The following is a 26,763-nucleotide window of genomic DNA, read 5'->3' as shown; positions in this document are numbered from 1 at the left end:
TAATTTCTCTAATAAAATGACACCAAGAAGACAAGAATCCAAGAATGGAAGCTTAAGATTTGATATCGTTATCTAAATGTTTAAATGAAAACCGCACAAAAAATCCTTAGGTACCAGACACGGTGATCTGGTTGCACTTGACCAGTACCTAGGCAAGAGTTAAGGCAGAAAGTGATGGAACACTTGTTGGATACAGGGACCAGGTTTGCCCTGATGGAAAAGCATATTAAAACAGTAGAAATGGATTAACAACCACACGCTTGGTCAAACCATTCATATTTGTGGCACCAATTTTAGGCGAATACATAGGTGGTGATTATGATGGCGGGGGATCGCCACAGCAGTACCGCGGCGGATGGATAGTCTGTCCACCGCTTTTCTGCTGATCGGCAATCGTCACAATTTCTGGCCAGGCGGAACTTGGGTATTATATGGGGGCGGAGCCTGGAAGGCACCACCATCCATATTATGATGCCTGGCGTTAAAGGCCTTTTCATGGTGGCGATGCCGCCATGGAAAGTGTTGCGAATATTGCTTTGGGGGTCCATTGCAGGCCCCTGCTGGGGTGGTGGGCGAGGGGTAGGGGGCTGCACTTGGGGGTACCATTGCCATGCAGAAGGTGGCAGGCACTGCGCGGTGGCTGCCACGTTGTGCACGGCAATGCTCAGCATGCCTCTTTGGCATTGGGGCGGGAGCTGCTTTCAGCAGCTCCCGCCGCAATGCTGGAGATGCAGGATGCAGGGACGCCAGGGTGGTGGTCGCATCCTAATTGGCACTACAGGACCTCTGGTGTTCCGGCCCCAGCACCGCTAGGGTGGCGGGCGGGCTAAAGTCCACCCGCCATCCTAATGGAGCCCTTAGTATGGACATCTATTGTATAGGCGGTAGTTTTTCGTCTTCCACTTCCCGAGAAAAAATGCATTAATAGCACATTTTCTAAGGACCTCTACACTGGTAATCATAAACTTACAAGACAAGCTGGCGTCCGTTTCATATTGTTTTACATATTCTAACATGCTTGCTTTCAAATTATGAAAATGCAATGTAAATGCCTCCTTTACAATTCAAAGCAACAGTGGTTTTCTCTGGACAACTTTACACTTGGGTATAATACACGCCTATGTAAAAATTATGCAATGAGTAAGAATGTAATAATATAAGAGTTTCATTTTTAAAATGTGAAGTAAAAAACATACACAATTTTTTAGACAAAACCACAATGTTATGCAACCATTTACTTTCATCTCATGCTTTAGTTTGTCCAGAGCAGCCCATCACCAAAATGCGTATGCAGATATTGTTTTTTTTGTGACCTCCAACCAAAACGGACAGGTTGGAATGATAGAGCTCAGACAACAATGTTTTCCCATTATGTTGCTTCATAAGCAATACGTTTAATGATAGAGACCGTCACCAGTGTGACTAGAAGAGTGAAAGAGCACAGCTAAAGCTAGACTGCTACTTTTTATTCTGCTGCGTATAACACAGTGAGTTTTGCACAATTATTTTGCCAAAATATATCACAATAATAAATTAAAGGTGCATGACAAATGTACTTATGTTATTTGATGCTCCAAAATATGAACACTGTCTTTCCAACACCTAAAACTGACTTTCGGGGGGTAAAACATCAAAACTGCAGGACCACATAATGCACCTCGTTGCATGTCCACTTCTAAATGGGAATAATATGTAATATTAGTGTGTTATTCCCCATTCGGGGGTGTGCAACGCATAATGGAGTGTAAACTGAACATATGGCAGGTATCAAACCCTGTGCAATTTACATTATTGAAAGTGCAATTTGTGCTTAGTGGCTACACAATGTAAAGGCCTTTTGTAATTGGGCCTTTACTTTCATCATTTGCAGATCTATTATGCCTAAATAGATGAAGTTCATGTAAATCACAAACCTCAGCTGCCGACCCCTCTGCTGCTATAGGTTGAGAGGTTATGCCATCCCACATCAAGGTGAAGTCCTGCATGCTGGGAATTCCTTTTGTTTGTTCAACAATGTCAACTGTCATGTTAATTCCCTCAGCAACCTCATAATTGAGCATATTAAAGTCACCTGAAAAGAAAACATATTGTGGTCAGAAAAATGACTAAACCTTTTCATAATCATAGAGTAATTTTACAGTTGTGTCTTGTTCGAATGATACTTGAATAATGACATAAAACTAAAATACATAAGGAAATATTAGGCTTGGTTACAGAGCTGTTCAATGACTTCTACAAAAAAGCAAAGTTTTTACCAAAAATTTTCAGCACAACTGATGAATATATACTTCACCAATACTTCGTTATGCAGTTGAGTCATCCCGGGGTCCTTTAACATGCACAAATCACACCCGCCGTAAAGAAATTGACTAGCAAACTACATATCCAGCTCTGGCTTTTTTGTGTCACGAAGAACTTGAAAAGCATTTCAACAACTTACTGTGTCCCTACCTGGAGTAAAACAGCCCTCTATGTGACTTACAATCAGGCTTCAGATTCCACAGGGCACATTGACCATCTATTAAGCATTATTAGAACATTGGAATGTTGGGAACTCCATTGAAGACAATGGATTGCTATGTGCTTCTATGGGCCGGTAAAGGCCAGCAGAGCAACATTCCAATGTTTTACAAAGGCCTCTCGGAGCTCAAGGGGATTTAAATTCCCTCCAGCTTCGAGAGACCTTTGTTTTAGTTGTTAGAACATTCTGCCCTCTGGTGGCAGAATGTTCTAATAGCCTTTTAGCCTTTCGTAGCAGGGCTATACCAGTTATTAAAGTCCAGCTCCCTTGTTAAATTCCCTCACTTTCGGTTCGGGCCTTTAACGCGGGCGCAGGCCTTTAATAGCTGGTATAGCCCGCTATGTCGGGTTATAAAAGGCTATATTAGAACATGGGAATGATGGGAGCTCCGTTGAAAACAATGAAGTGCTCCAGGCTGATAATAAGGCTGGAGCTCCAACATTCCAACGCTTCTTTGTGGCTGTGAACAAAGGCTTCATGGAACCTGAGGGGATTTCAATCCCCTTGCGCTCCCTAAAGCCTTTGCTTAATTTGTTAGGACATTCTGTCCTCTAGTAGCACAATGTTCTAATAGCCTTATAGCCCTTCATAGCAGGGCTATACCGGCTATTAAAGTCCCACTGCCTTGTTAAAGTTCCTCGCCTTCGGCTCAGACCTTTAACGCTGCAGCGGGCCTTTAATAGCCAGTATAGCCCACTACGGCTGGCTATAAGGCTATAAGGAAGACCTGTTGTTAGGTTTCTGTGACTTTTTAATGTTTGTGATGTATCTAATGCACTGTGATGAACCTAATGAACTGTGAATAGATTGATGATGTTTTCCCCAATATATTGTTGATAGTTGAAAATGATATTTCTTTGATATTGGTTACAATAAAATAAGTTATGATATAAGTTTAGGTGACCTTGTGAAATAGGTATTGTTATGATAATTGTGCAAGCAGCAAATCAACATTTTCAGACTAGTAAAGGAAGACAAACAAAAAGACATAGGTGGTGCAATGGGCTCTAAAAGCAGTTGATGTCTTGTAGTTTGTGCTATAAAAATCATTCTGTGATTTTGAATAGGGAGAACAATACAGGAGCATTAGGAGAGTGTAGAATGCAGTAGAGTGTCACGCAGTAGAGTCGCCTGTAGGTATGGTGGCATTATGCATACCTCTGTGTGAGTGGAATGTCACAGTATAGATGTGCTCGTCAGCATCATCAGTCCTCATAACTTCTACTGTATCTGGTTGTATTGACAGCAGGTCATTCAAAGCAGACTGCACTTCAGCGCTTGAGGCATCAGCTGACAGATAAACTAGGATTCAAAGCGCAAAATTAGATGAATTATAAAAAGAAATGCATAATTATTCCATCCTAAAATATGTACACTTCCTAATATATCTGTAAGCGCCATGTTCAAATGTTTTCTTTTTACATATTTAAGATAGTGTACTTTTCGTAATTTAGTAGAGCTCTAAATAACATCAATCACTGTTTCAAATGTCATGAAATCTTCCATATTAACACAATGTTTCCTACATACAGAGATTTGGGAACAATGGGCTCATTTTGTGGCAGGAAACCCATCCAAAGAAATGTGCAGTATTATAACCCGACAAAATGATTTACTTTCAAACTGCTCATAAAGGAACAGTACTAAAAAATATACAGAAATGAAATAGCTGCGTAGAGTTTAGTAATAAAAGTGCTGTATATAATCTTTGACTACTTACTTGTCTTTTCCGTATTATAAATCAGAACAAAACCGAAAAATGAACATAATTCTGCACAGGCAATGGTGATTGACTGGACTTCTTCAGTGGCATTCGTCATCGTCCAGTTTCCCAAGGCTATCACCTAAGCAAGGAATATAAACATAGTATAATATTTTATTATCATCCAAACTTAGATTTGCAATCTTTCCAGGTTACATGTTTACATTCCTGCCATCACTTCAACATTTCAAACAGTTTTCTGCTTCTTCCTTTTAATGAGTTTTACAATACATGGTCAGCCACTTGACATATAATACAGCTCACGTCCACCTCTTGGTTTGATTCAATAAAGAAAGAATTTCAGTTCTACCTCATTGAGGTGATTGAGCAAGGTTTCATACGTACAGAAACTTGCTTGTACTCAATTCTCTCTGTAATATATTAACCAAAATGTTTTGTTTACTAATATTTACATTTCATGACATTTCTAGTATCTAGGGGAAGCTCGCCTATGTGCTTTTACTAAAATGAACTCGAATGTCCTAAAATGGCCGCCGCAACACTGGAATTTCACTGCACATGCGTCTGCCACACTCACGTGGTGTGACGTCTGTTCTGCTTTGGTGGGAAATATTTGCTTCTGCGCACTAGTGCCAGAAATGGCTGCTTTAAACCTCACATGCTAATGCTTATGCTGCAGCTTGTAAAAAGCTTGTTGGTTCAGCTTAACTATTAATGCACAAGTTAAAATAAAGTAATGGGGTTAGGGTAGTGATAAGTTGTATACAGCGCATTCCTTTATTTTTGTATTCTAAAATGTTTCTCTTTGACTTTGCTACTAGCTCGTACTTTGGGCCTGAATACTGTCACATCCTCCATCTTGGACGATGCCGCGCACGCACACTCTGACTCTGAATTTGCTGGAGCATTGGCATTGAACCTCGGCCAAGAAGCATCTTCCCCACGATGTGTCTGAGAACCTCACCCCATGACCTGGGAAAAGGAAGAAGACTCACCAAATGTGTTAACACTGTATGCAAAAATGAAATAATGTTGGTGGGCGGAATAAAGACGCGAGAAAGTAAATTGTGGGTGGGGATTCAATCCATATGAAACAAATTGAAATTATACCATCTTAGTATGGTGTGATGACCTCTCCTCGTCTTTCCAACCAATCAATGAAGGGGAACACATAGATTTGCAACATTTAGGGGTGGTACATTGCCCTCGAAATGGTATAACTAAGCTTTAGATAGAGAAATTGTCTGATTCAGTCTCATTGCCCTAGTTGTAAAAGCATGTGTTGAAAAGCGATATGCGTGCTAATGGTTTTGTGGTGACGATCATGCTTATGAATCGGGTCTGGGCGTGGTGGAGTCTAGGGTACCAGGCGGAGGGGCACGCAGCTGCACTCATACAATATAGAAGTAATATATGATTTTTAAAACTTAAAAAAAAATATTCCATAATTATCCTAGATTAAGTCTTCTGTTAGTATGTTCATTAAATACATGAATATATGTTTTTAAACAATTAAAAACATTCACGTTTTTTTTGTACGGGGCGGCGTACATGACGTCACACGGAAGCTTTGATGCGACGTGTAACGTCAAAGGGTATTCGTAGCGTATGCTGAGAATGATTAGCAGTACAAACTATGGTGCGATCACTCTCTCACTGTCAAATCAGAGCACAGGGCGTGCTATGAGAATGGTTAGAAGTGGTCACAAATTGGAGATCCAATTCAGGTGTGTGTGTGTCTTATCCACAGTATCATAACGTTATTTTTTAACCTGGTAAAGTTTGAGGTTTGCATGAAATACTATGCTATAGGCAGATATGGATGTTTAGGGAGCGCTTATCTGCATGAAGCTTGGTTATTACCATTTACATATAGGTGTCTGAGGGAGGGAAAAGAAGTCTATGTGAATGGCGAGGATTGCACAATAGTACCAGATCACTCCTTAATTTGTAGACACATACAATTGCATGGCTCTTGTATACAAGATGTGCCTAATTTGGACTGAGTTTTGAAAGGTAGTCCGACACCTGCTATCATAACAACGTTCAGTTTACTGGAAACAGGAGTTATTTACTTTGAAATAATGGAGATTGTTGTGCAATGTTAGCAGGTATAACTTACATGATTACAGTAACTGAGCTTGTGGTTTGATTAAAAAAAAGTTGTGTTAACTCCTCTGCATGGGAAGCTGGCTGTTTCCATCTGGCTGTCAATTTCGACCTTGAAAGCAGAGTCAAACAAATGAGTCGAATAAGAGTGCTATTGTCTCAAAAAGAGGTCGCCCTTATATCTGGTACAGAAACATTTGTCCTTCATGTAGCAAACACCCGCACAGAAGTGCATGATTTATTAAATACAGACGAGCTCTTGAATTTTGGGGAGTTAATTTAGAGTATCTTTAATGTGTCCTTGACTACGGGGTTAACTTACTTTTTTAAAGTTAGAAGCAGTGGCCTTGTGACTTCTGTAGAAAGTATATTTGGTGTCTTTTTGGGATTTTTTCATTCGATTTTTTCCAGCATCTTTGGTGGATTGCGCTTAATACTCGCATTAGTTGCCGGTGTGCTTTTATTAATTTGTTTACATAAATATGGATGCACATCCTGTAGCTGACGACAATATGTCCCGGCTGTTGATGGTTAGCAACCGAATGATTAGTTATTACGGAGCGCTGCCTTTGGCTACATTGAGTGCAGTTTATGGATTATCGTTTAGATTTTCCTTTTTCACATGCGTTCAACCTGTGTTCCATTGCCTGAGCTGCGATTTGAACTTGGCCCTGGATTTGTGTCTCTGCAGTACGGTGTCTCCCAACGCGGATTATGACCAGCTGATGAGCCCCTTAGTGGTTCATGACGTGCTCTGTTCTGGCAGCGGGATTATGGCCGTAGCAGCGACACATGGAATAATGGGACGTTGGAATGTTTTTGCAGCGGCGCTTGAGTTCTTGGCACGCAGTTACATTTAAGATGACCCGAGTTTTCCTCCGATGGTGATAGAGTCTCCGGTCGTTGAGGAACATGTATGTTCATTCCCACTATTGAATTGGATGGCTGAAATGTTTTCAGATGAGAACAATGACTTCCTGTTGGAGGCTGTTGCTACATACTGTGTTAACACGCTGTTGGATTAAGACTCTTTGATTTTTCTACGTATTCTTTATTATTTAGCTACTGCTTTCTATGAAAGAGCGAATAACTTTTTTTAGGAAATGTGAACTTGACTCTGCTTTTTAGGCTTGGACTCTGCGTTCCTAATTCGCCCACGTTTATGTCATGTGCATTGATCAAGAAAGGGTGCCGTGGGGCTGAGCCTTGCACTCACACCCTGTTATGGAGCATGGGTTTATTAGAAGCTTAAACGCTATTTTTACTTTCCTGCTTTGCACACGACACGTACTTGTGATATTGTTTAGAGAAGGCTGAATATTTTGCTTTTTATGAGAATAATTTGGTATGCTAGATTTGCAAACTGTCTTGCTAGTTTTGTGTGTATAGTGAGAGCATGGAACATCAAGGTTATCTTGAATACTGTGTCTGTTATTCAGAATGATCCTCGCACGTTCGAACCATAATACATATGCAGCTGTGGCCACCTCTGATACTTGCGCGTTTCATAATGCATTGTGGAGGCAAAGTTACACACAGTTGGAGAACATTCGTATCTTGACAGTTTGTGGAGCACTGAATGTGATCCACTACTGCTGAATACCAGAGGTATGGATCTGCCCATGTAATCCTATGAGACTTTCTGTAGTTATAAACGAATCTGCTAGGTAGGGAGGGTGAAATGTAGGTATATTTTAAATGTGTTTACCTTTAGCATTATAGGATGCTTTTTCCGTTTGTATTTCAAAGAGTAGTAACAATGCTGACAACCTTGTTTCTGATAATATGTTTGGTTTTATTTTCTAAGGTACTGTGCATGAGATTATGGCGTTAGAAATAAACATTTCAAAGTTGCACGTGTCTTTATTTACATCTTGTTTTGGACTGGTGTAAGACTATATTGAAAGAGTGTTCTTGTTATCTACTTTACTTCATGTAATCTAAGTCGCATGTTCTGGGTTGAATAGTCATTGATGATTTTTGCTCTAGGGCGAAGAACCAATGAGTCACTGATTGCTAGTCTGGTAGGGGGATTGTGTAGTAAGGTGAGTTTTGGTACACCGTGATTCACTTAGGTCCTAAGTCTTTATGCACAGTTCTGTGTATGAGCAGAATTCCTGGAGAATTCCTGGAGGCTTGCACTCTGAATATGAATATAAAATAGAAGAATAGTTGATAATCACAGCTAAGGAATGCAGCAATTAGATGTGTGTATGTGTGGATTATGTGTAGATTGAATGGAAGATGAAAAACTTGAAAAATAAGAAAGGTGGAGGGACGCAAACTAACCACTGCATTGTCAGTGAAGTGGATCTTTGGATTTCCAGGTCATTACACAGATAGAGTGTTGGGTTCCGCAGTGGGAGGAAGAGAAACTAGTACCACATCTAAGGAAGAAAGCTAGTGCATAAAGCACACACAGTTGGGCAGATTCACAAGGTTGTGGGAAAAATGATGCAAAAGTGGCGCAAGGGGCTTGTAAACCTGCCGCAGTGTGTGGTAGAAAAGACGCAAGAAAGGACGAAAGTGTGCAAATTACCCACTGCTATTCACGGGTAGTATTTACCAAGAAGGCTGAATAAAGGCCCTGCACTTTGAATTTGAATTAAAAAGAATAATTGATAAGCTCAGGTGATGGTAGCAAGTAGGTGTGTGTATTTGTGGTTGTTGTGTTGATTGAGTGGAAGATGACTAAGGTGAAAAATTAGAGAGGTTGCAGAGATGCAAACTTTCCATTTCTTTGTAAAGAAAGTGGGTGTTTAGTTTTCCGGTGCATATATATAGTCACTGAAAAAACCATAGGTTTCAGCCACGTTATAGCTAGGAATTAGCATTTAAAAAACCTTAGAAATTCACTGAAAAAACCATAGGTTTCACCCATGTTATAGTTAGCTGGACATTTCTCTCATACAAAACCATTGAAATTCCCCCGTTATAGTTAGTTCAGCTAACTATAACTCGCGCGCCCGCAATGAACTGCTGATGACGTCACATATTACATCACTCATCGCATGGTCAGTGACATCACTGATTACATCTCAAATGACATCACTGATGACATCACTGATGACAGCTCAAATGACATCACTGATGACATCACTGATGGCATCATCCTTGTGAAAGAGTGGCAGACCTCCTCTCACCCTAATATAACCTTTGATACACACATTCAAAAATAGATACTAAAATTTTCAAACAAAATGGAGATACCAATACCAGTTACAATGACCTATTCAGTGATTCCAACATCTACATACACATCCACTCATCCACCAACAGTTCTATATAGTCACTTAAACATGTACTCACTCATCATATGTACTCATACACCTATACATCCTGTTCCACACCGATACTCATCCATACAGTTACTCACACACATAGTCACACATGCAAATAAACTATCAAACATCCATTTGTTTGCATATACAGCTATACACACACCACTACACTTACTTTTACAGAATTGTACACATACTTACTCTCTTAAACAATCAGTTATAGAAACACATACTTATTTATACAGGAACTTTTTCAATCTGTCACTGTCATATATCTTTACTTATATACATCAATACTCACATATACTAGTTTAAAACATATGTACTTACTCATAAAGACACTATTGAGGCAGTCATTCACTCACTAGCACACCCATACACACATTCATCTGCGCGTACAGTCCTGCACACATGCTGTCTTCAAAACACATACAAACAGTGAGTCAGTCATTCATGCATCTGTGCCCTAAGTAATACCCGCCACCAAACCATACCGACACTCATTCTGATACTCAAAAAACCAACTAATAACCCATATAGACACTCGTGTAGCTACTCATCAACCCATGCAGCCACTTATACACAAAGTGAGACACTGATACAGATATTTACATATTTAAACATTACTCGCTAATACATGTATTCACTAAGATACACTTAATAAGTCAGTTATACAATGAAATTTACAAAAAAAATCCATTTAGACACTTATTACCCATTTATTCTTCCGTCGACCATTAGATATACATATATAAAAATATTTATTTTTCTGAAAGACACACATTCAGTGGATGATGTCATCAGTGATGTCACTGACCATGTGATGAGTGATGTAATATGTGACGCCATCAGTAGTGCATTGCGGGCGCGCGAGTTATAGTTAGCTGAACTAACTACAACAGGGGAATTTCAATGGTTTTGTATTAGAGAAATGTCCAGCTAACTATAACATGGGTGAAACCTATGGTTTTTTCAGTGAATTTCTGAGGTTTTTTAAATGCTAATTCCTAACTATAACGTGGCTAAAACCTATGTTTTTTTCAGTGAATATATATATATATATAGATATCCACTTGGAGAAGAGGGACAAGCGCTTACGGTGCTTAGAAATGGCCAAGCACTATAAGCGTGCAATACATATAGTTAGGCTATTTCACCACATACGGGTAGTAACCTGGGGCCTCCGCAATATATGGGCCCAATAATTTAGCACCGGAACCACCTTAGAAATATGTCCACCTAACCCACTCGACAGTTTTTTATTTTACCACACGACAAGATAGTGTTCCACACATAGAGAACACTCACGAAACATAACCGGACAATAGCGCAAACTTATTGCACGTAACTCGAGAACCTAGTACATTTGTATAATACACACGCTAACACTCACAGCTAGAATACCTCCGCATACAGGGGCCGCCGAGCCACACTAGCCAAGCGCATTGGAAGGAATGAGGGAATCCCTAGGCTGTCAGTACGGGGAGGTTTCTATAGGAACGGCATAACGTGCAAGCAATGATGACGCTATGTAGGAATGTGCATGCCTCAAGAACTTTTCTATGTCTGTCAAATTCAAGCGTTGCTAGCATTGTCATGGCAACAGGGCAGTCAAAATGTTAAACAAGCTGTAATAACCATGAAAAACCGAGTCAAACATTCATGATGTAATGTAATGTCACAGGGGTATAAATTGAGTCACAGAATGCAGAGATGTAGTGAACAAGGCGGGAGCTAACCGCCGAAACGCGTCAAAGCAGCCGAAAAGTGGAATAAAACTTATTTGGAATTCGAAATTTCACGGAGTCAGTGCCTTTCTTATACTGTGAAGATTGGAGTGTTCCTGATATATATATATATATATATATATATATATATTCACAGAAAAAACCATAGGTTATACTCCATATATAGTTAGGAATTTGCATTTACAAAACCTTGAATATTCAATGAAAAAACCATTGGTTTTAGGCCATATATAGTTAGGGATTTGCATTTAGAAAACCTTATTTTACTCGCATAAAACCATTGAAATTCCATATATAGTTATAAGCGCTAACTATATATCGCGCACCCGCAATCCACTGCTGATGATGTCACATATTACATCATTCATGACATGGTTAGTGACATCACTGATGACATCACTGATGACATCTCAAATGACATCACTGATGACATCACTGATTACAACATCCAGTGACTGTATGTTTCTGTAAAGTTAAAATATGTTTTACATATTGATGAATGTGTGGATATATAAGTGTCTGGATGAAGGATTTACTAGGTGCATGACTGACTGATTGAGTGAGTGATTAAATGTGTCTCACTGAGTGCATGGGTTAGTGACTAAACTGTTTTAATTTGTGCATCATTATATCTGTTGTTCTACAAACTGCTGCATATGTTGATCAGTAGCTATATGAGTAACTGTATGGGTTGATTGGTTGTCCAAGTATTTGTATGGGAAACTGAGTGTGTGTGTATGGGTGGCTGGAAGGTGTGTGACTCTGTACATAGATGTGTGAGTAGTTGATTCACTATATGTATAGATTCAAAACTGCAAGTGGAAACAGCTGTATGGGCGGTTGACTGTGCATGAGTGTATTAGTGAGTGAATGGATATCTCAGTGCTACATGTCAAATTAAGTACATATGTAAAACACAGTACATGTGAGAGTTGACATCTATAAATAACTGTGCATAACAGCTAGTGAATGTGTGAGTGGCTGTATGGATCATTGTGAACATGTATCAGAGATTGTATAAGAGAGTAAAGTAAATATGTGTTAGTATATGTTTGAATAAGTAAGGTGTGTATAACTGTATAGTTGAGAAAATGGAGGTGTGATTGATTTTTGGCATAACTGACTAGGTGTGTGAGTAACTCCATGGATGAGTAACTGTCTGTTTACACTGATTGTATCTAAGGTTATATTAGAGTCTGAAGAGGTTCATGGTATTATCACAAGAATGATATCATCAGTGATGTGATCAGTCATGTCAAATGAGATGTTATCAGTGATGTCATCAGTGATGTCATTTGAGATGTCATCAGTGATGTCATCAGTGATGTCACTAACCATGTCATGAATGATGTAATATGTGACATCATCAGCAGTGGATTGCGGGTGCGCGATATATAGTTAGCGCTTATAACTATATATGGAATTTCAATGGTTTTATGCGAGTAAAATAAGGTTTTCTAAATGCAAATCCCTAACTATATATGGCCTAAAACCAATGGTTTTTTCATTGAATATTCAAGGTTTTGTAAATGCAAATTCCTAACTATATATGGAGTATAACCTATGGTTTTTTCTGTGAATTTCAATGGTTTTTTAATAGGAAACATCAAAAGCTGTCAAATGTCAAGTACGTGATAGGTAAAAACGTTTTCGTGTTTATGCACGCTGATGTGCTTTGAACGCTGCCCCCCCCCCCACTCCCCTCTTTTCTCTTAGTAGTACTCTCTCTTTGCAGATAGAGAACGGTAGTTAACGCAGACCTTTACCCCTGTTGTAATCCGTCGTACCTGCTTGTCTCTCCATTTGATTGATTATTATCCAAGCATTTACTGTTTTACAATTGGTTCTCTTTGGATCATTCTCTATTTACAAACAAGCACAAAGTCGCAATACTCTGTTTAGTCTTTGCAGATAGTGAAAAATCGTGTAAAAAAATAAAAGTAATCGAGCAAAATCAGTAGACCACTAATTCGATCTCTTTTTAACCTCGGTAAAATACAAACATTAGGAATAACCCTTCATGAGAAATACGAAAATAGTGAAATGAATTGAGCTCCACACCATGAGGGCTGCAAAACAGCTCGACTCCGCCACCCACACCGCCAAAAATAACGGCAAACCCTATGCAAATATTAAAAATATACACAACACACCACCAAAGAAACAGAATAAAACATTTTATTAAATAACTATTTACATAACTATTTTATACTTTTTATTGCCCGATCCGGCTAGCTCAATCGATCGAGCATGAAACTCATGCACTGATAACAAGCGTTGAGAGTTTGGAGAATGATGGCTTCAGATTTTCCACATACAGTGTAGTGGCGCGAACTGGCAGGGGGCGTTTGGATTCTACCCCTTCTCCAAATAAGATTTTCATACGTGAATGTTCGTTCATGCTTTTTGTCCCTGAGTTGCTTCCATGTCACTGCCTTACATAAATGGCATAAGTCCTGGTTATTGAGTGCCATACTTCAGAGTTCTAAGCAGTTCTTGTAACACTGTTTAAACCTTATTTGCACCTGCTGCAGCTTCACTATTCAAAGTAGTGGAGTCCATTTGTGGACCTGACTGCATTGGAAAACAATGTGATACGGTGCCTCCCTAAACCGCTTGACGGAGGCTCCCGAGGGGCGGTGAGATGGCGCGGACTGAGAGGGGGCGCTTGGCTCCTGCCCCCTCCCCAAGTCGTGTTGCCCTGGTGAGACCTGAGATCGCCCCCGGCATAGGTGGCCGGCTCCCGGGGTCCGGCGGAATTTTTTCCCTTTTGAAGAATCTTTCATTCTGGACCTTGTCCCACAATCCGTTTCACCTGAAGACACGCTGTCGTAGGGCGCCCCTTTACCGTTTTAGTTGCCATTCCGCCCGCTTTTGGTACTCTGTGCCTCTTCCGCCATTCAGCTGTTTACCGCTCGCTCTTGCGACTACAACGTCTCGCTCACCATGTAGTTGAGTTGCTCCCGCTCTTAAGATTTGACCGAACTTTTTGGACTGCTGAAAGCGGAGGAATTCCGACCGCTGGTTGGTGGAGACATTTTGACTATATTCTGCACCTGCATTGTCGCGTAATGCGTCATATGACGCGACGCGTTAGCGCACCCGGATGTGCTCCGGTGCGCAAGGCGCAGCTTCCCGGAAACGATCCAGAGCGCGCCGCGCAGCGCGTAACGTAAGCATAACAGGTCATGTGACTTGTTAATAAAACTTTTCATTGGTTCATTTTACTTTTCTTTTCCTAATTATGTAAGACTAGGTCATGTGACCTAAAAATAACACTTTTCATTGGATTAAAAATTTTTTTTTCCCCAAACGATAAAAGCCCCACCTTGTTTCGGGATGTTTCAGACTGAAGCTGGCGTCACCATGAGAGCACCACCATCTCGTAGCTCCGTCGTGGCCATTCCGCAAGCAATCATGGCAGCCGCTCCCCACCGGAAGCCTGCGGGAGTCGAGGGCCCCCAAGACTTTTGTACAATCTTCAAGGCTGAGGGGACGCTTTCGAGAATAGAACCCAAGCCCTGGCAGACAAGCGTCCGAGTTCCAAGGTGTCCCAGGGCAATTTTACTGGACCAGGCCCAAATCCGAAGACCGGCCGCCATTTTAAGAGTCCTGTGGAAGCCGCCTACCGCTGCACCGCAAGAGTGGGAGCAACTCAACTACATGGTGAGCGAGACGCTGTAGCCGTAAGAGCGGGCGGTAAACAGCTGAATGGCGGATGAGGCACAGTGTAGCAAAAGCGGGCGGAATGGCGACTGAAACGATAAAGGGGCGCCCCACTACAGCAGACAAGCCTCCGCCATGTGCTTCAAAACTGCATATGTATCTCGTGATATCAAGGTTGGGCAACCAGTACAGAACAAGCAGTTACGAGTCCCATTTACACCGGCGCCATTTTGGGCGCGGCCGGGCAGGTCCAGGATCTACTGAAACATAAAAAATGAGGCTGACGTCTCTGAAGCAGTTCACGAACAGCAGGACATAGCAAATAAACATGAACTCTCTAAAGCTGTTAACTCACTGCAGAACAAAACAAGTGAACCTGAAACCTCTGGAATAATTGTCGCTCAAAAGAACAACACACAAAACTCTGTAGAGCCTGAAGAAAAAAAACCAGAAGGGCACTGTAGTTTCAGACACACTTAACACTAATGACGAAACAAAGATATCGTCTGTTTATAAAGCAGTTATCATCTTGACAGAATTGACAAAGAAGTGTACAGACACCAATGCATCAGCATTCTCGGAGATAACATCTTAAGGAACAAAGAAAGACCTGTTCACTCTTGACACCCCAGGTGCTGTGTATATTGCACTATAGTGCTGCATCGACAAAACGGGCAACCCTATTGATGTGGATTTTTCATTATTGATTATTGTAAAGAAATGGCGACTCCCCCCTTTAGCAGATTAGCTAAATGTTTGCGTAATTTAGGCATAAAAGTTATATTATTGTTGTTGTTGTTGTTATCGTTATAGTTCTGGTTAATTTAAAAAAATGGTTAAATATATTTACAGTTTTTGTTGCGTTCGTTATATTTAAATATTAATAAAGTTTTAAAATGTAACTGTCTTGGAGTACTATATTTTTTTTAAAAATCGGGTGAATGGGGCCTTGAATCGGGTTATTGTCATGTGTGGGTTTTGCAAGTGTACTGCTACAAGATCGGACATTTCAAACTCAAATGCACGTTCATTTTCTTACCTTTCCGAAACATGGAGCGCAATAGCAGGCAGAGAAAGGGTGATGCACGTGTTGAACACTGCCTGGCCTGCAAATTGTGCCAGTGCCCCCCCCGCCCCGAGTACTTCACAAATCTTTAAAAGACCATGCGCTTGTTCAATGGAAGTGGATAACATGGCTAAGAGCATTTGCTGACTAATGCATGAATATCGCTGACTTCTCAGCGATATTCATGCATTGCGGCCGTTTTTTATCGCATTTGCGATAAACCTTGCTAATAGCAAGGTTTATGTGCGATAAAATTCGCCGAAGTGCGGCGATAATTATTGTCTCTAAACAAGTTAGAGACAAAAATTACCGCTAGTTATTGGAAATATGCCCCCGGGTTTTTCCTTGCAGGAATCGGGAAGCGAAAGACTAGCACTGAAATCAGTAGTCTCACACCTGAATCGGGAGGGTTGGCATGTCTGGATACTCTACAGCTGAAGCCATACACTACATCCGCAGGGCTAGGTGATAGCCTAGGTCCGGCCTGGACAATCGGACACAGAGGAAGAGAAGTGTCAGAGGGTGCGGTAGTGAATAGGGTGAAAGGGAGGTGTCGAACGGGCACAGGGTGTGATTTTCAGAGAAGAGCAGCGCAGATGGGGGAAATATATGGCCCATGCATGAGAGAGAGAGCGGGGGTGACCATTGCGTGGGGGAGATGCGTGCGAGGGTGGGGAGCCATGCTGAGAATCGACGGCGTGCAGAGAGTGGCCCTGGTCAAGGCATCTAAAATAGCTGCCGTGCACGACAAAATTGTGGCATTGGACAAAAACGCAAGATGGCGCAGACAATGTTTATCAATAAGGATTCATTTATAACAAAATATTTACTCGCAGTGACAAAATGGTGTTCAACACTTCCTGATTTCCATCGAATCGAACGTTAACAAACGTCACGCAGCAAAAAAAAAAAAAAAAAAAAAAAGCTCACGCACAGAGCGGTTTTTAGCCATGTTATCCAATGGAAGGTGGATAACATGGCTAAGAGCATTTGCTGGATAATGCATGAATATCGCTGACTTTTCAGCGATATTCATGCATTGTGGCCGATGTGCGGCGATAATTTTTGACTCTAAACAATTAAAACGAAGCACAAAATGGCGAATTCCCGTTTCGCTACCAGTTTGCGGCCCAGTTCGCGGCCCGGGAAACGCTTCTACCGTGAAAAATCATTCTTTTTTATTTTCCCCACGGGACCCTTTAATAACCCCAACAACAATCCTAGGGGGTCAAGAGGGGTATACCTTGCACCCTTTCAATAAATTCCCCCTTCGTTTTTCACCTCTTCTTCTCTCTCGATCCTACCGAGAGATAAGATGGCGGCCGCTCCGGACTATTTAGAATGTTGACAGACACCGGAGAGCCAATCAGCTTTCTGTTATCCAATGGAAGGTGGATAACATGGCTAAGAGCATTTGCTGGATAATGCATGAATATCGCTGACTTTTCAACGATATTCATGCATTGTGGCCGATGTGCGGCGATAATTTTTGTCTCTAAACAATTAAAACGAAGCACAAAATGGCGAATTCCCGTTTCGCTACCAGTTTGCGGCCCAGTTCGCGGCCCGGGAAACGCTTCTACCGTGAAAAATCATTCTTTTTTATTTTCCCCATGGGACCCTTTAATAACCCCAATAACAATCCTAGGGGGTCAAGAGGGGTATACCTTGCACCCTTTCAATAAATTCCCCCTTCGTTTTTCACCTCTTCTCTCTCGATCCTACCGAGAGATAAGATGGCGGCCGCTCCGGACTGTTTAGAATGTTGACAGACACCGGAGAGCCAATCAGCTTTCTGCGCGCAAAGTTCCGTTTCGCGAAAAATAAGCGGACCGGATCGCTGCCCGGAGCGCTGTTACAGATATATATCTTGATTTAAACGTTAATTTCTCAAAATCCACTGAAGCACATATATTGAGACCTAGCAAAGGCACATCGGGCTAACAGTCCCTACAATTTTGCCAAGTTTCGTGCAAATCCATTCAGCCGTTCGAGCTAAAAGTGAGTCCAACCGCCCTATGGAAAAATGAATGGAAAAAACGCGTTTTGGGACCCCCCTTTTATCTCAGCCCCCCCTTGACGAAACTCCACCAAATTTTAAGGGGCTGCTCAGAAACGAAATGTGCCATTTTCCTGAAAATTTCAGCCGATTCCGTCCACAAACGCCAAAGTTATTAGGCATAGAATTTTCAGAAATCCCATAGGGAATTAATCCTAACTATATATACCTACTGGCGAACGCCAGTAGGTAATATATATATATATATATATATATATATATATATATATATATATATATATATATATATATATATCCTACTGGCGATCGCCAATAGGTAGTTATAGTTAGGACCTAATTTCCATAGGAAATCCGCAACATTCTATTTGGAATAACTTTGGCACCGGTTGACGAATCTTCACGAAATTTTCAGAATTGGTGGGGCGCTCCGGTCCGCTCCTATCCTCAAAGTTTCGGGGTGATTTGTTAAGCGGGGGCCAAGTAAAAAAGGGGTCCCAAAACATGTTTTCCCCGTGCAATTTTCCATAGGAACCTTTAATCGCAGATACAGCCTGAACTGCTGAACGGATTTGCACCAAATTTGGCAAAGAGGTAGTCCTTGGTTCACACTTGTACCTTTTGGTTAAATGGTGTAAATCTGTTCAGTAGTTTTTTAGATATTAAAGGGAAAAAATACATACATATCTGGGCGGAGCCTAACGAGACATCTCATCGTGAGATCTGATTGGCTGTCAGCACTTCATCCAAGAAGTGTTGGCAGCCATCTTGGGACCAATATACATAATAGCACCTCATTAAAAAGTATTGCAGTCGATAGAAGGTTTTAATACTTTAGTTACATTACAAATCATTTGTTGATGGTACCATACTAATTTTAGGAATTGTGGTGTGTTCTAAGGTGATTTTACCATGACAAAAAGCCTTCTGCTGCAATATCAAGAATCATGTTTGAGAGAAAACTATTTTCTCATGCTTTTCCCACAGAGGTTTGGAAAGTGATCTGTAAGCTAAACTGAGAGCATATTTTCTGTAAATTCACATTATCTTTCTCAGTCATGTGAGAATGAAGCCTGACATTCTCAGTAAAACATATACATCCAACAAGGACAGAGACTGTCAGTTCATTCCTTTGTGTTCTACTGCAGCTTCCCAGAGTGTTCTAAAGAACAACTAGAGTGCTAACAGCCTTACTTATGACAAAAGTATAGCACACCTGAAGCCATCTGGATTGGAATAAAGTGGTAACTCTTAAAACATTTATTTAAAAAGGAACACAATGAGAGGGTTCATTTTGCCATAGAAAGTATGATTAGTGCTGCAGAAAGAAAAATTAGGGCACATTTTGAGTCACTTCTCAAATCCTCTTCTATTTCATTAAAAAAAATTCTGACATGCAGGCTGAAACATGTACTTTCAATACCAGCAGCAGATTTTCCTGGTGAGCAGTAGCTTTACTACAGTGATCTAATGAGCAACTAAAGTGTAAAACACTGAATGTATTTCCTACTGAGGAGACTGTAGCAAGTTAGGATATTAGGAAACTTCATAACAAATACATCTCGCAAGATGGCAGCCAGAGACAAACAAGCCCAAATGTAGCACAAATATCACCCAGATGTAGCCCAAGTATAGCCCAATGACAGAATGTCCCAGAGTGATCTAAAGAACAACTAGAGCACTAACAGTCTACGTTATGACAAAAGTATGGAACAAAAGTATGGAACATCTGAAGCCATCTTGATTGGAATAAAGTGGTAACACTTAAAACATTTATTTCTCAAAGCAACAAAATTAGGGGCTTCATTTTGCCATATAAATTATGATTAGTGCTGTAGAAAGCAAAATTAGGGCACATTTTGACTTCTTAAATCCTCTTCTATTTCATTAAAAAATTCTAACATGCAGACTGAAACTTGTACTTTAAATACCATCATCAGACTTCCCTGGTGAGCAGTAGCTTTACTACAGTGATCTAAAGAGTAGCTAGAGTGCTAACATTCAGAATTTATGGCAAATGTGTGACACATCTGAACGCATTTGAAACCAAAGTAAACAAGCATTCAAAATGCAATAGGTCTTACGGTGCTTCAAACCCGGAAAGCAATTCTGTTTGTAATTAGGTGGCTTTTTAGCTTTGCTTTTATTAGTGTTTTTCAAACTTTTATGTACATAACATGCATATGTATGCATATATATGCATGCATTTATATTTGTTTTTATATAGATTTGCAGATTATTTATATGTTTATATATGAATGTATTTATATACACATACATATATATAAATGGATATATATGCATATATATATGTGCATATGTGTGCGTGTAGAGAGAGGTAGAGAGAGGTAGAGAGGCTAGAGGTGTAGAGGTAGAGGTGTAGAGGTAGAGGTGTAGAGGTGTAGAGGTAGAGAGGTAGAGGTAGAGAGTAGAGCATGAGTAATAGAGTGGAGAGTAGAGAGTGAATAGTAGAGAGTAGTAGAGAGAGTAGCAGAGAGTGATTAGTAGAGAGTGAGTAGTAGGGAGTTGAAGAGAGTGAGTAGTAGAGAATAGTAGGGAGTGAGTAGTAGAGAGTGAATAGTAGAGAGTGAGTAGTAGAGTGAGTAGTAGAGTGAGTAGTAGAGTGAGTAGTAGAGAGTGAGTAGAATTGAGTAGTAGACAAAGAGTAGTAGAGAGTGACTAGTAGAGAGTAGTGGAGAGTGAGTAGTAGAGAGTGAGTAGTAGAGAGAGAGCAGTAGAGAGTGAGTAGTAGAGAGTAAGTAGTAGAGTAGTAGAGAGTGAGTAGTAGAGAGTGTTTAGTAGAGAGAGAGTAGTAGAGTAGTAGAGAGTGAGTAGTAGAGAGTGAGTAGTAGAGAGTAGTGGAGTAGTAGATAGTGAGTAGTAGAGATTAGTAGAGAGTGAGTAGTAGAGTTAGTAGTAGAGACTAGTAGAGAGCGAGTAGTAGAGAGCAATTAGTAGAGAGTGTATAGTAGAGAGTGAGTAATAGAGAGTAGTACAGTGAGTAGTAGAGAGAGTAGTAGATAGTAAATAGTAAAGAGAGAGTATGAGAGAGTAGTAGAGTAGTAGAGAGTGAGTAGTAGAGAGTAGTAGGGAGTGAGTAGTAGAGAGTGAGTAGTGGAGAGTTGTAGAGAGCGAGTAGTAGAGAGTGAGTAGTAGAAAGAGAGTAGTAGAGAGTGAGTAGTAGAGAGTAGTACAGTGAGTAGTAGAGAGTGAGCAGTAGAGAGAGAGTAGCAGAGAGTGAGTAGTAGAGTAGCAGAGAGTGAATGATAGAGAGTAGTAGAGTGAGTAGTAGAGAGTAGTAGAGAGTGAGCATGAGAGTAGTAGAGAAGTAGAGAGTGAGTAGTACAGAGTGAGTAGTAGAGAGAGTAGTAGAGTAGTAGAGAGCAAGTACTAGAGACTGAGTAGTGGAGAGTGAGTAGTAGAGAGTGGGTAGTAGAGAGTGAGTAGTAGAGAGTGAATAGTAGAGAGTGAGTAGTAGAGAGAGAGTAGTAGAGAGAGAGTAGTAGGGAGTGAGTAGTAGAGTGAGTAGTAGAGAGTAGTAGAAAGTGAGTAGTATAGTAGTAGAGAGTGAGTGGTAGAGAGTCATAGAGTGAGTAGTAGAGAATGACTAGTAGAGAGTAGTAGTAGAGAGTACTAGAGAGTAAGAAGAGGAGAGTGAGTATTAGAGAGTAGTAGCAAGTGAGTAGTAGAGAGAGAGTAGTAGAGTGAGTAGTAGAGAGATAGTAATAGAGAGTAGTAGTAGCGAGTGAGTAGTAGAGAGTGAGTAGTAGAGTAGTAGAGAGTGAGTAGTAGAGAGAGAGTAGTAGAGAATAAGTAGTAGAGAGTAGTCATTCAGTGTCGGTCAGTGTCAGTCAGTCAGTGTCAGTCAATCAGTGTCAGTCAGTGTCAGCTCTGATGACCGGGTTCTCTGGCCCTAAAACAGCTCTGCTGGCCTGGTTCTCTCCCTCTAAAGCAGCTCTGCCGACCTGGCTTCTCTGGTTTCTCTGGCTCTACAGCAGGTCTGCTGACCTGGTTCTCTGGCTCTACAGCAGCTCTGCTGACCTAGTTCTTAGGCTATAGAGCAGCTCAGCTGATCTGGTTCTCTGGCTCCACAACAGATCTGCTGACCTGGGTCTCTGGCTCTAAAGTAGCTTTGCTGACCTGGTTCTCTGGCTCTAAAGCAGCTCTGCTGACCTGGTTCTATGGCTCTAAAGCATCTCTGCTGAACTGGTTCTCTGGCTCTAGAGCAGCTCTGCTGACCTGGTTCGCTGGCTCTAAAGCAGCTCTGCTGACCTGGTTCTCACCCTCTAAAGCAGATCTGCTGATATGGTTTTGCTGGCTCTAGAGCAGCTCTGCTGACCTGGTTCTCTGGCTCTAAAGCAGCTCTGCTGACCTGGTTCTCTCCCTCTAGAGCAGCTCTGCTGACCTTGTTCTCTCCCTCTAAAGCAGCTCAACTGACCTGGTTTCTCTGGCTCTACAGCAGCTCTGCTGACCTGGTTCTCTGGATCTAGAGCAGCTCTGCTGATCTGGTTCTTAGGCTCTAGAGCAGCTCTGCTGACCTGTTTCTCTGGCTCTAAAGCAACTCTGCTGACCTGGTTCTATGGCTGGCTCTAAAGCAGCTCTGCTGACTTGGTTCTCTGGCTCTAGAGCAGCTCTGCTGACCTGGTTCTCTGGCTCTAAATCAGCTCTGCTGACCTGGTTCTCTCCCTCTAGAGCAGCTCTGCTGACCTTGTTCTCTCCCTCCAAAGCAGCTCTGCTGACCTGGTTTCTCTGGCTCTACAGCAGCTCTGCTGACCTGCTTCTCCGGCTCTAGAGCAGCTCTGCTGACCTAGTTATTAAGCACTAGAGCAGCTCTGCTGACCTGGTTCTCTGGCTCTACAACAGGTATGATGACCTGGTTCTCTGGCTCTAAAGCAACCCTGCTTACCCAGTTCTATGGCTCTAAAGCAGTTCTGATGATCTGGTTCTCTGGCTCTGGAGCAGCTCTGCTGACCTGATCCCTTTGATCTAAAGCAGCTCTGCTGACCTCGTTCTCTCCCTTTAAAGCAGCTCTGCTGACCTGGTTCTTGCGCTCTAAAGCAGCTCTACCGACCTGCTTTCTCTGCCTCTACAGCAGCTCTGCTGACCTGGTTTTCTGGCTCTTGAGCAGCTCTGCTGACCTAGTTCCGAGGCTCTAGAGCAGTTCTGCTGACCTGGCTCTCTGGCTCTAAAGCAGCTCTGCTGACCTGGTTCTATGGCTCTAAAGCAGCTCTGCTGACCTGGTTCTCTGGCTCAGGAGCAGCTTGGGTGACCTGGTTCTCTGGCTCTAAAGCAGCTCTGCTGACCTGGTTCTCTCCCTCTAAATCAGCTCTGCTGACCTAGTTCTCTGCCTCTAGAGCAGCTCTGCTGACCTGATTCTCTGGCTCTAAAGCAGACCTGCTGACCTAGTTCTCTGGCTCTAGAGCAGCTCTGCTGACCTGGTTCTCTGGCTCTAAAGCAGCTCGGCTGACCTGGTTCTCTCCCTCTAAAGCAGCTCTGCTGACCTATTTTATCTGGCTCTAGAGCAGCTCTGCTAACCTGGTTCTATGGCTCTAAAGCAGCTCTGCTGACCTGGTTCTCTGGCTCTAGAGCAGCTCTGCTGACCTGGTTCTCCGGCTTTAAAGCATTTCTGCTGACCTTGGTCTCTCCCTCTGAAGCAGCTCTGCTGACCTGGTTTCTCTGGCTCTAAAACAGCTATGCTGACCTGGTTCTCTGGCTCTAAAGTAGCTTTGCTGACCTGGTTCTCTGGTTCTAAAGCAGCTCTGCTGACCTGGTTCTATGGCTCTAAAGCAGCTCTGCTGAACTGGTTCTCTGGCTCTAGAGCAGCTCTGCTGACCTGGTTCGCTGGCTCTAAAGCAGCTCTGCTGACCTGGTTCTCACCCTCTAAAGCAGCTCTGCTGATCTGTATCGCTGGCTCTAGAGCAGCTCTGCTGACCTGGTTCTCTGGCTCTAAAGCAGCTCTGCTGACCTGGTTCTCTCCCTCTAGAGCAGCTCTGCTGACCTGGTTCTCTCCCTCTAAAGCAGCTCTACTGACCTGGTTTCTCTGGCTCTACAGCAGCTCCGCTGACCTGTTTCTCTGGATCTAGAGCAGCTCTGCTGATCTGGTTCTTAGGCTCTAGAGCAGCTCTGCTGACCTGTTTCTCTGGCTCTAAAGCAGCTCTGCTGACCTGGTTCTATGGCTGGCTCTAAAGCAGCTCTGCTGACTTGGTTCTCTGGTTCTAGAGCAGCTCTGCTGACCTGGTTCTCTGGCTCTAAATCAGCTCTGCTGGCCTGGTTCTCTGGCTCTAAAGCAGCTCTGCTGCCCTAGTTCTCTCGCTCTAAAGCTGCTCTGCTTACCTGGTTCTCTCCCTCCAAAGCATCTCTGCTGACCTGGTTTCTCTGGCTCTACAGCAGCTCTGCTGACCTAGTTCTCCGGCTCTAGAGCAGCTCTGCTGACCTAGTTATTAAGCACTAGAGCAGCTCTGCTGATCTTGTTCTCTGGCTCTACAACAGGTATGCTGACCTGGTTCTCTGGCTCTAAAGCAACCCTGCTTACCCGGTTCTATGGCTCTAAAGCAATTCTGATGATCTGGTTCTCTGGCTCTTGAGCAGCTCTGCTGACCTGATCCCTTTGATCTAAAGCAGCTCTGCTGACCTCATTCTCCCCCTCTAAAGCAGATCTGCTGACCTGGTTCTTGGGCTCTTAAGCAGCTCTACCGACCTGCTTTCTCTGCCTCTACAGCAGCTCTGCTGACCTGGTTTTCTGGCTCTTGAGCAGCTCTGCTGACCTAATTCCTAGGCTCTAGAGCAGTTCTGCTGACCTGGTTCTCTGGCTCTAAAGCAGCTCTGCTGACCTGGTTCTATGGCTCTAAAGCAGCTCTGCTGACCTGGTTCTCTGGCTCAGGAGCAGCTTGGGTGACCTGGTTGTCTGGCTCTAAAGCAGCTCTGCTGACCTGGTTCTCTCCCTCTAAATCAGCTCTGCTGACCTGTTTCTCTGGCTCTAAAGCAACTCTGCTGACCTGGTTCTATGGCTGGCTCTGAAGCAGCTCTGCTGACTTGGTTCTCTGGCTCTAGAGCAGCTCTGCTGACCTGGTTCTCTGGCTCTAAATCAGCTCTGCTGACCTGGTTCTCTCCCTCTAGAGCAGCTCTGCTGACCTTGTTCTCTCCCTCCAAAGCAGCTCTGCTGACCTGGTTTCTCTGGCTCTACAGCAGCTCTGCTGACCTGCTTCTCCGGCTCTAGAGCAGCTCTGCTGACCTAGTTATTAAGCACTAGAGCAGCTCTGCTGACCTGGTTCTCTGGCTCTACAACAGGTATGATGACCTGGTTCTCTGGCTCTAAAGCAACCCTGCTTACCCAGTTCTATGGCTCTAAAGCAGTTCTGATGATCTGGTTCTCTGGCTCTGGAGCAGCTCTGCTGACCTGATCCCTTTGATCTAAAGCAGCTCTGCTGACCTCGTTCTCTCCCTTTAAAGCAGCTCTGCTGACCTGGTTCTTGCGCTCTAAAGCAGCTCTACCGACCTGCTTTCTCTGCCTCTACAGCAGCTCTGCTGACCTGGTTTTCTGGCTCTTGAGCAGCTCTGCTGACCTAGTTCCGAGGCTCTAGAGCAGTTCTGCTGACCTGGCTCTCTGGCTCTAAAGCAGCTCTGCTGACCTGGTTCTATGGCTCTAAAGCAGCTCTGCTGACCTGGTTCTCTGGCTCAGGAGCAGCTTGGGTGACCTGGTTCTCTGGCTCTAAAGCAGCTCTGCTGACCTGGTTCTCTCCCTCTAAATCAGTTCTGCTGACCTAGTTCTCTACCTCTAGAGCTGCTCTGCTGACCTGGTTCTCTGCCTCTAGAGCAGCTCTGCTGACCTGGTTCTCTGGCTCTAAAGCAGACCTGCTGACCTAGTTCTCTGGCTCTAGAGCAGCTCTGCTGACCTGGTTCTCTGGCTCTAAAGCAGCTCGGCTGACCTGGTTCTCTCCCTCTAAAGCAGCTCTGCTGACCTATTTTCTCTGGCTCTAGAGCAGCTCTGCTAACCTGGTTCTATGGCTCTAAAGCAGCTCTGCTGACCTGGTTCTCTGGCTCTAGAGCAGCTCTGCTGACCTGGTTCTCCGGCTTTAAAGCATTTCTGCTGACCTTGTTCTCTCCCTCTGAAGCAGCTCTGCTGACCTGGTTTCTCTGGCTCTAAAACAGCTATGCTGACCTGGTTCTCTGGCTCTAAAGTAGCTTTGCTGACCTGGATCTCTGGTTCTAAAGCAGCTCTGCTGACCTGGTTCTATGGCTCTAAAGCAGCTCTGCTGAACTGGTTCTCTGGCTCTAGAGCAGCTCTGCTGACCTGGTTCGCTGGCTCTAAAGCAGCTCTGCTGACCTGGTTCTCACCCTCTAAAGCAGCTCTGCTGATCTGGTATCGCTGGCTCTAGAGCAGCTCTGCTGACCTGGTTCTCTGGCTCTAAAGCAGCTCTGCTGACCTGGTTCTCTCCCTCTAGAGCAGCTCTGCTGACCTGGTTCTCTCCCTCTAAAGCAGCTCTACTGACCTGGTTTCTCTGGCTCTACAGCAGCTCCGCTGACCTGTTTCTCTGGATCTAGAGCAGCTCTGCTGATCTGGTTCTTAGGCTCTAGAGCAGCTCTGCTGACCTGTTTCTCTGGCTCTAAAGCAGCTCTGCTGACCTGGTTCTAT

At 42.9% G+C, this 26,763-nt stretch overlaps 1 protein-coding gene across 1 annotated transcript in view; it reads right to left on the bottom strand.

Annotated features, from left to right (window-relative positions):
- Positions 1–26,763, bottom strand: part of LOC147724580 (fibrocystin-L-like) — a 1,106,658-nt gene that overhangs the window by 770,784 nt on the left and 309,111 nt on the right. Inside the window, exons 17-19 of the mRNA XM_086966124.1 lie at positions 4,242–4,365; positions 3,680–3,823; positions 1,914–2,071 (exon numbers count right to left, since the gene is read on the bottom strand). Of these exons, the coding sequence (XP_086822250.1) occupies positions 1,914–2,071; positions 3,680–3,823; positions 4,242–4,365 (426 nt within the window). The remainder of the gene's footprint in view (positions 1–1,913; positions 2,072–3,679; positions 3,824–4,241; positions 4,366–26,763) is intronic.

Source organism: Lissotriton vulgaris, chromosome 4_1, assembly GCF_964263255.1.
Source record: "Lissotriton vulgaris chromosome 4_1, aLisVul1.2, whole genome shotgun sequence".
Lineage (NCBI taxonomy): Eukaryota > Metazoa > Chordata > Amphibia > Caudata > Salamandridae > Lissotriton > Lissotriton vulgaris.
This window is presented reverse-complemented; position numbering and strand designations above follow the sequence as displayed.